The following is a 10,341-nucleotide window of genomic DNA, read 5'->3' on the forward strand; positions in this document are numbered from 1 at the left end:
AGTGTAATCTGGATACCATGTGCCATTTCATAGCATAAACAAATTGTGTACATTCGCTTACAGAAAATCTATATTAGTATAAAGAATGCTTGAGTTAGTGTTGAATAAGTGTTAGTCACCATGGATAGCCCAACATCACTGCTTTTATTGACATAGTGATTTCTACTGAACAAATGACATTATTGCTGTGGTTGAAATTGATTCCAGTCCTTATTTGGAAATTGATTCATATCTTAACACAATTAAAACCTATTATGAGTATGTTTTCAGAGTGTGTTTTTCTTCAAAGCTGTTAGTCATCATGACTAGAGCAATTAGAAGATAACCTTCAGCAGTGCTGCTTGTATAATCACACAGACCAAAGCAAAAAACAATGTCAGTAGTTCTTGGCCCAAACCCTTAATTTCAAGAGTCAGACAGGGAGGTTCCATCATTGCCACTTGATGGTACAACTGAAAATGCATCAAGTTTTGTTTTTCTTCTGCCCTGCCTCTGTAGTTTCTCAGCCACCACTGGTGCCCTGTGAAACATATAGTGCTTGGTTACATCATTGAAACATGGACTGTTTTCCCAGATATATGTTTATTTCCCCAAACAACTTTTTGTCAGCTTCATGATACCAACTTAATAAAACCACTCACTTGGCAATTGTCTTAATATCCAAGACATAAAAGATACAGTTTAATGATTGGCAAATATAAGTCAAAGTTCTGAGGATTTACCGGGCCAGCATGTCCACAGCTTTTTGTGTAGCCTTTGTCTTCTTGTGCTGAGTACCACAGACCCAACTCTGGATCTCCAGGCACTAAAAAAAAAATAAAAATAAAAATTAATGACAGTGGAATGAGTTGTCAAGTGGAAGATGAGGGGTCCAACTCATACTGAGGGGGATAAACACTTCCTAGCAACATGTGAATGCACTAAACATCCTAAAATAACCACTGTGCTGGTCCAAGGTTTAGATAACACCTGTGCTGACCACTCGAAGTGACAGGTCAACAAGGGGGATCTGCTAGATTTATTACAAGTGACTCTAAACCAGCAACCCAGGAATCTGGGGTAGTTAATGCAACAAATTTAAGACGCAGCCTGAGTCATTTTCCACTCTACTTTTAGCTTGGTCCAATCAAATCAGAGGAATGAGCAATCACTGCTTAGCTCTATGACATCAGAAAAATATTGCGTAATTTAACAAAATCCAGATAAGTCAAAACTTTTAAGGACAAACACGTGTATGTGATTACACAGTTCACTTAGTGACACAACAGACATGATAAAAGCCTGCCCGCTATTTCAGCAATAATCATAAATTACAAGATGTAACGAGAGCTTTGTTAAATCAGGGAAAGAGGGAGTGAAAAGTTTCCCTGTTCACCGGGGAAAGCAAAACACTCGGTAATCTGGAACAGATCCATCTGGTCTCATGGATGTTTTCACTGTTGCTAAGGTTGATGTAATGGAAGGCCCTTTTTTTACAGCAGCACTACAGAGGAAGGGGGAAATGTGAAGAGTATGTCTCTGTGTGCGGACCATTGTTCTCTATGTTTGTTTTGAAGGTTAGGTGCATGTATGTACTGTATGAGCCAGCTTTCCTTTGGAAAAACAAAAGTTACTCAATCAGTGCAGAGTGCAGATGGTGTCATGATGACAGGGAAAAAAAAATGCCCTGACATATCTGCTCTGTGTCAGGGTACTTCAGAAAGGTTACTAGTCGGACGTGGTGTAGAGAGAGTGAGCCCTGATGTACCCTGTCATTCTTGGACCCCTCTGCACTTAGATGCCATAACAAAGCAACATAGCAACCAGCCTCCTTTACTTACAGGCATGTCATTACGAGTATGAAGAAATCCCCCTTTACTGGTGTATTTTAGTATGTTTGATGGGTGGCAGAAGTGAGCTCATAGGGCAAACGTGCAGTCATACTGTATGTGAAAAACAAAAACACTCTTTACCTAAGAAATCAAATAGAACAGTGACAGCTATAGAGGAGGAACACCGTTTAATCAGCTAAAAGGTGGCTGTTTATTCAATGAATGTGTGCTGAAAGACATTAGAATGTCACTTTTGTTTCAGAGGACATAATGGCATGCCACTCTAATTGGGGTCAGTGTCCTTTTAATTGACAGCACTTAGCAAACTGCCATTCTTTTTCCAGAGATTGTGCCGCCCATCTGTCAGGGTCTGTCCAGGCTGAGGAAACACAAAGTCATTCTGTGTGATATTTTACACCAGGGAGGGTGGCTCTGCGAACTGAACCCTTCCCAGATTAGCATGCAACTCTGATAGCACTGAGCTTTAGAGACATGGCGGAAATAGCTCCATCTCAATATGACAGGGACTCTTTGTGTGTATTTTGAACAAGCCTCCCACCCTCCCACTGGTGTAGGTGGCTGACTCCAGGCCTTTTATTAAACCCTCACGAATAGTTTGGCAGGTACAGTGTCACTACTGACTCTGTCCATAATTTTTAATATCCATTTACAGGTGATAACCAAGACATTATAACTTGCTTACTAATTACTTGTGATAGAAAGTGTGACTACCTTTGTCATAGTCCTGTGGGCCTGTATCATCTTGCCCTCAGTCATCTCCACACTTCCTATCAGCTGAAGGGTGTCTGCTACCTCAGCACTCAGGTCACCAAATGTAGATCTCTTCGAAGTGAGAGAGCCTCTCTGGATCTCCACACATCTCTGCAATGGTACATTAAAAATAGGTAAGTCATCTTGCCATCACTAGAAAGAGCCACATCCCACTGAACAGGTGAAATGTGTGGATAATAAAAATCTTCTGTGGACAAAAATACGAGATGTGCCTGAAAGAAATCTTAGTGGTGGCATTGTCTTACTGATCCTGTGTATTTGCAGGTGTGTGTGTGTGTGTGTGTGTGTGTGTGTGTGTGTGTAACCTCTTGCTGGCCATTGAGGAGGAGGAAACGACAGAAATCATCCTGGGCAGCGAGAAAGGCTGGATCCTCAGGACCTACAGAGTTCCTGTATGCAGTTAGACTCTGCTCAAAGTAGTGACCTGCAGATTCTACACAGAGATAAGAAAAAAAGAAATACACACTGATGAATGTTGACTTCTTAACTTATGGAAATAATTGACAACTGATTCTGAAAACACCCACTGCTACAGAATCGCTACAATATGAGCTTATATATGGTAGTTTCATTTTTCTAAACAAATCCTTCCAGTTTTCAGATGTTATGCTTTAACATAGATCCCATGAAGCATAAGGACATTTACACTGAATATGTTGACATGAGCGAATCATACTGACATGGCTGAACTTGGACATGTCTTCAATAAGGCTATTATAAGTCTGGTTTCCATTACACCATCTTAAAGAATTTGACATATAGGAAGACAACGGGAGATTCAAGTCCTAATTAACCCCTTATGTCTGTTGTTCAGGCCTGCGTTTGTGAATAGACTCACCATTGTGATGGGGCTCTGCTGAGGCAGAAAGGATGAGGGCCAGGCTGTGGGAGATCCGAGCCCCCTCCAGCTCCTCTGGGCTGTGGCTCATAGCAATGGCATGAGCCTAGAAGAAACACCCATGTGAAATAAGACAGATCACATATCAGCAAGTAAGAGGTGTGGGAACATTATCTGAACAACTGAACTTGGCACCATCTCAAGAAAGTGCTTACGTGTTTATATATGTTGTGCTTAAGAGTTGTGTATGACATGTAAGTGATATGCCACTTGCCTTGGAGAGATGCTCTATGGCTCGGTCCAAATGACCCCTGTCCTGTTCAATGGTGGCCATGTCCCTATAGACAGAGCAGGTCTTCTCTGGCTTGTTGCAGTCCTTCAGCAGCTGCAGAGACTTCTCGCACTGGCTTAATGCCTCCTCTGGCCTGTCCTGTCTCTTATAGACCCTATAGAGCAGAAAAGATGCACAAATAGGCAGATTGTCAGAGACAGAGAGACAAACATAAAGACAAAGACCAGTCTAGTCTGCTACACAAGGCAGTAGGGTATGGCAATACAATGAAACCATTACATCTGCAGAGAATGTCTTTGATTCTCCTCCAGGGGATCAATCAACAGAGTATACGATTATTCAAAAATCACAAAATTATATTATTATTTTTAAAATTTCAGCTTAAAAACATGCATTATTCAATGTATTGTTAGTGCACAGTATATACCCATAAGCCTGTTACTTTATTACTATGATCGTTTCACATTACTGAAGTAACTACTTGGTCTCTAGCTAAACCAAGGTCCTTCAGAAGGGTGAAAGAATTTGGCTGATGGCTGCAGATGAAGCTCAGTGCAGTGCAGACTATAATAGGGAAAGCTTACACATCGCCCTGTTAACTGTTTTTGTTGCATACTTTCACAGGTCTATAACTGTCTCCTCTGGAGGTTACGCTGCTCCTAACCTCCTCACTGCACTTTAGTCTCTGAGAAATATCTCCTGCAGTGTGTTTAAACGATCATTGCCTCCTGTAATACTGCTAGAGAGAGCTTGGGCGAGTAGAGAGAGAGGATGGGACGATAGATACGTTAACCACTGCAAGGACACTGGATCCATCAGGCTACTCTGCTAACACCACCTAATGGACTCTAAATTTAATTCAGCTCTGCAGTCGGGGGGTGGTGGCTTTTCTCAGACAGCACAACACTGACTACCATACAATCTAGCTACACTGCTGTCACCTGGCAGTATAGGAAATCCCTTTTCACAAATCACTCTTCCCACATCCACACTGTTCACTGTATAGTGTTACCTGAATGACAATTCATTTACCTACAGAATGCATACCAAATTAATCTGTAAGAGCAAGGCATTTGATTTACGGTTTTATCCAAGATACCCTCCAGTATCATGAGTACATGCAGCATATATGTCTACCAACAAGCCTGAGCTTGACAGTGTTACGTCATGCTCACATTCATGGACAACGTGAATTTGGATATTCTTGGCTCAGTGGTTAAATGTCAGCAGCACAGGTTACCAAAACACCATGAAGGTTCATTTCTTTGAATTTTCCCATGAATCCAAGATTATCCTAATAGGTCATGATGGACAGCAGGAGTGCCCCGCCCATAAGTGCTCATGAGGCAGGCAGGTCCTTTTAGGGCAGCAGCGGTGGCTGAAGCAGAGCTACAGTACATTCCAGCATGGCTTGAGTCCTGCCATTCTGCCTGCATGGCCAGACAGAGACAATGCTCCTCTATCCTCTCTTTCACTCTGCATCCTTATGCACTTCCTGGCAGAACGGTAATATGCCACAACCCACTGAAATCTACCAAGAGTCCACAGGGCAGGGAATTAATATAATTAAGGACTTGTAGATGTGTTGCCAAGCAAGCCACACAGCCCTCTTTTGTAAACGTTTCCAGAACATGGTTGACGTAAGTTTTCTCTGGGCTTTCACTTGGAAAATGAAACAGAAAACGGCCGACACAAAGTGAAAACAGAGGGACAAAAACACAACAGCTTGCTCCAGCAAATCTGTGCAGTGTTTTAAACTGGCATTCTGCCTGATGAGTCTTTTTATTGTGTGCCTCAGGCAGATTTGGGTAAAACTCTATGTAGAAGAATCCTAAACCACCTGTGTTGTTGTGCGTAGTAACTCTCAGTCATGGCCATGTACAACAAAATCCCTGCTGGTTTTATTTCAGATGTGTAATCAGAGACAATTTCACATCTCAAATGATATGTGATTGAAATTAACTGTCTTTTTTTGGATGAAACCCAGCACACTGTTACGGAAGCCCTGACAGGCAAGAGATTTTCTTTTCTTTTATTTATTTATTTGGGTCAGGATTTGTTTGAAGTGTTTCTTCTTGTAATACTAATTTCGGCTACAAGAGGCATTCAGGGTGCACATGGGTGAGAAGTTTGCCATCAAGGCTTTCTGGCTGAAAAGTTTAAAATAAAAATAAAGAAAAAAAATTTGAGAAATTAATAACGTTAACTAAGTCAGTGAATAAAACAGGACTTGAACCCAGACTCTGGGGAGAAAATCCTGAGTTTGACCCATTCATCCATGACAGCTTGCTCCGTTCACAGACTTTGTCGCTCTTTATATTAACTCGCCTAACTTCCTGAAGCTTCTCCCACAATTCTAGCAGAAAGAAAGACATGACAGTAATGTTACATAAGTTGCTACCACACAATGGGTGTACCTTGTATATAGAATGAACTGAGAAATTTAAAATCAAGAAAACAGGGATGCTTTTGGTCCCTTAGACTGGGGTTAGTGGTGCACATCAGCCTCTTGTGGCCAAAATAAGTATTACAAAAACAAACTCAGAAAAAAATAACCCTTCCACTTGCCTTTCAGGGCTTCCATAGACTGTGGACCCTGAGCATGAGGAGTAATACTGGTATTAAGAGCAGCTACTTTATTTTGTGCATTTATTCAACAGGGTGACTGATTACTGCAACAGCACAACTTCTGGAAACAATCTGCTCAAAGTTGACAGAGAGTGTATTTCAATTAAAATGATGAATAAACATGAAAATAAAGTTCAGGGAGTAGAAAATATGGAAGAATTTATGCAAGTTCATTACTCAGCCAGAGAGAATTTCTGAAATACATCCTTAAAATGTTTAATTAATTAAAACGTCAACTAAATTGTAGATTTACGACAGCAGTCACAAAGACACAAAAACATAAGTCATTTTTTGCAGTCATGTGCCAAGTCTGACAACACCAGCAGCAATATGCAATCTGGCTGATCATATGTGCACACCTTGAGTGTGAATCTGAAACCAAGCAGAATATTTGGACCAGGATCTATAAGAGAGTTGAGCTTACTTTATTGTTCCAGGCTTTGGTGGGAACATTCCCCTCCATCACAACAGTGTTGACTGACAGAGCTTTAGAAGCATGCCAAATTCTTAGTCATCACCCAACAAAAGAGATTTAGCAAGCTTACACACCAGCCAGAGTCTGCACATTTTTTCAATTACACACATCATGTCAACAAACTCTGACTCTCTGAAATAGACTAAGATGGCATCATTTACAAATTCCTATCAGTGTAGTTCACCTCCGCTGCTGATAAGGTCTATTTACAGTAAATGTTGCAGGAATATTGCAAGTCTTTACTTCGCAAAAGGATTTTTATTATGTGGTTTCCGTCTTTTAAAGTCTGTGATTTAAACACTAAAAACTGCATGTAGGGTGGCAGCTATGTTGAAACACTGTCTTTCTTTACGTAGTAATGCACAATATTTATTTTTCCTTCCTAAAACTAATAAAAACAACAACAACAACTGATCCAAATTCCAATAGTATAGGCTGCTTACAAGACTATACCATCATTGGGAGTTTGTCAGATGATTTGATGGAGACATGTTCAAGTTTATATATATATATATATATATATATATATATATATATATATATATATATATATATATATATATATATATATATATATATATACACACACACACACAAGGCTTTACAAATCTCAAGGAGTCAACCAGAATGTAAAGGCAATATCTATATATGACATTAGCAGAAAAAACTGAAACAAGAAAAAAGAAAAAAAGAGCAGAGAGCTTATGGAGAAAAGTAAAGAGCAGAAATGTTTCCCTCCCATCTGTGCCCCTGCTTGAGCAGTGACCATATGAGAGGACAAGCAGAAACCCCACCCAGCAGGTCTGTAAGCATCATTACAAAACACCCACGCAGACTGCTGAGTGGACTGGACAATGACAGGGGAAAATCCTGATTTGTTAAGTTGCTGTTTCCAAGAGAGCATTAAATAATGGTGTTTTTACTAGCATTACGAAGTCAGCAAAAACCTCCCTACGCTCCAAAAACCATGTGAAACTTTGATTTAATGCAAGTTTGCAGGAATCTATCGCCATCTTGTGGCCAAACGTAAATGTAATCTCATGGGTACAGTATTTGGGAGAGTTTGACAAAAAATAAATATTACTTAGTTATAATAACTGCTGAAAATGTAAAATGCTCCAGGCTATACTCTGAATACCCACTGGAAAGAGCTGACCTGTTACCTTTTAATGGTAATGGTGGCAAGTCATTCGGCTCATGTTGAACATGACACTGTACGAGTCACAGGAAATAAATAAAGCAAATCACCTGATTACCAGACAGCGCTGCACCAAACTGAGTGGCAGCTGCTATCACATATTACTGGCTGGAAATGTTGCATTACAGCCTCTAATCTGCTGTATATTTACAACTTCATGAATTTTCTATTTTAACTACATGTACTACAACTAAAAAGTATTACACTACTGTTTTCAATACTGAACCTGCATAGGTTAGTAGAGATTTCCAGCTCAGTCTTTATCATCTCTTCCTGGTCGATGGCACTGTGTTGATAAAGATCCTTAAGAACTTGTTCTGCTTCCAGAAATGAGGATTCTGCCTCCTCAAGTGTGACAAGGAGTCAAGGACATTTTCAGGGCTTGTTGTTTTGAGTTCATTTTTCTGTTCAATCCCATACATTATTGTCAAACATATCACAGCAAGGATATTTGGCTGTAAGCAGTGCAGAGCCTCCCTGTGTGAGGTGTACGCTCAGGAGACATGCAAGAACCTCATGCTTTGCAGGAGCTCTGCAGGAGGAGATGGACGAGCAGACAGGCAGCAGCTCTCTGGCCTGGGCCGAGTGCTCCTGAGCCTGCAGTCCCCAGCCTGAGGGAACAAAATAATCATCACTGAGGGTAAACTGAACAGCATGTTCACTCTACAAATGTGACTATCATCTTAACATCATCTCCAGTTAACAATTCTTTCACAAGCTTGTTGTTATAGAGCAAAGTATCACTATATGAGATAAGACTAATGACTAATGCTGGATCATCGTTACAACACGTGTCAGTTTAGAAAAACTTAATCTTACAATTTTATCTTTTAAGAGGGGACATAGTAGGTGTGTGAAATGTGGGTGGATCCCTCACAGACATTCACATGGTTTGTGTATCTGCCTTAAGGGGTAATTTCTGAAAACCAATTATATAATCTATAATTATGATTTACTCACAGTATTACCTTTGAACACTAAATATGCTTTAGCCAGTCTGGCATGAGCCTGGGCTAGTTTCAGAGGTTGCTCCCCATAAACCAGCCTGGTCAGAGCCACACAACGCACCAGGTCCTGGATGCAAGCATCAAACTGAGAAGATATAGTTAATGACAGTCAGTATCACATCTCTTGATAGCCCACTGTACCATGCATCAGAGGTCATACCAGTAGTACAAAAGTTAATTTAAGTTAATTTAAATTTAAGTTAACATCTACACGGCCTTATCCTGGTTTTGAGAAACTCTTACAGAAACCAGGATACACTGGGCATGTAAACACCGTATCTTGGTTTCTGCTTATTTTCAGCTGGTGAAGAAATAAGTGGCTGAGATGCTGAGGAATCGAGACACACCTGAACACAGATGATCAAACATCATAACAGTGCTATGATCATGCGCACAAGGAAAACAACAATCAGGTTTCTTGAATTCCTTGCAAATGTCATGATGAGTGCAATCAAAACCAGAATAAGACTCAAAAAACAGGATACTAATGCATGTAAACAGTGAAAATTATTAGTTGCACCCGTAGGTGTATGCATATGATTCATGCGCACTGTATGTAAACAAGACCCGTGTCTGCAGGACATGTTGTGAAGGCAGGTCTACTGCTCAGAACTAACTGCAAAATACTATCAACGAATTGCCATATTAATTTGTCATACTGAACCCACCTCTTGGTTGTCTTCATGGACCTGGGCTTGGCTGTCAAAGTGTTTGAGCTTTTCCTCTGGAGGCATCATCATAAAATCTCTCTTGGTATATCCTGTTTTTGAAGGACTCAGCACACTTGACCCACAGGATGGAGGAGATGCACCCACGACTCTGTTTGTGCTTCCCATGCTTTCAGGGGATTTGGGTCAAGCACGTTAAAAATTTTCAAAGTTCAAAGTACACTTTCGAAACACAGTTAATACAGAAATCAAGTCTTACGGGATATTTTATTATTACTTTGCTTTTTTATTACCCTGATTGGAGTGTAAATCCGGCGATTAAACAAACATGACAGTAAGAACATAAATGACTTACTCAACCGGAGACTCGGAGGAACCGGGTCGTGTTTTTGCCATTGTGTGACCATCATCAAACAATCAGTGTGTCAGAGGTTTATAATTTCAGCAAATTGCTTATGAATGTATCCGAGCCATCAGCAGCGGTCTCTGCATTCAGCGCTGCGCTTGTGTTTCCGTGGTTACTCTGCGCGTATCCCGGAACTGCTGCTCTCATCTGGACAATGGGCTTAAAAGAACAGAAACTCTACCTTACGCGATACACTATGATGTTGTGATAAAAAAAAAAAAAATCA

General features: G+C 40.5%; 1 protein-coding gene across 1 annotated transcript; it reads right to left on the reverse strand.

Moving 5' to 3' along the window:
- Positions 1-343: 343 nt before the first annotated feature.
- Positions 344-10,323, reverse strand: ttc23 (tetratricopeptide repeat domain 23). The gene is made up of 11 exons (XM_041038607.1): positions 10,065-10,323; positions 9,710-9,878; positions 9,003-9,126; positions 8,486-8,645; positions 8,261-8,386; positions 3,716-3,887; positions 3,442-3,547; positions 2,909-3,036; positions 2,544-2,693; positions 723-805; positions 344-520 (listed from the first exon to the last, which is right to left on the reverse strand). Exons 1-11 carry the CDS (start codon positions 10,103-10,105, stop codon positions 406-408), a joined length of 1,374 nt encoding a protein of 457 aa, XP_040894541.1. The 5' UTR covers positions 10,106-10,323; the 3' UTR covers positions 344-405.
- Between the last annotated feature and the right edge of the window lie 18 nt (positions 10,324-10,341).

The sequence above is a fragment of the Toxotes jaculatrix genome, chromosome 5 (assembly GCF_017976425.1).
Source record: "Toxotes jaculatrix isolate fToxJac2 chromosome 5, fToxJac2.pri, whole genome shotgun sequence".
NCBI lineage: Eukaryota > Metazoa > Chordata > Actinopteri > Toxotidae > Toxotes > Toxotes jaculatrix.

Coding starts and splice junctions, on each gene's coding strand:
- ttc23 (XM_041038607.1), bottom strand. CDS start 10,105: ATGGCAAAAACACGACCCGGTTCCTCCGAGTCTCCGGTTGA. Junction 9,127..9,709: donor TCCATGAAGACAACCAAGAG/GTGGGTTCAGTA, acceptor ATATCTTCTCAG/TTTGATGCTTGCATCCAGGA. Junction 3,548..3,715: donor CCATAGAGCATCTCTCCAAG/GCAAGTGGCATA, acceptor TGTTTCTTCTAG/GCTCATGCCATTGCTATGAG.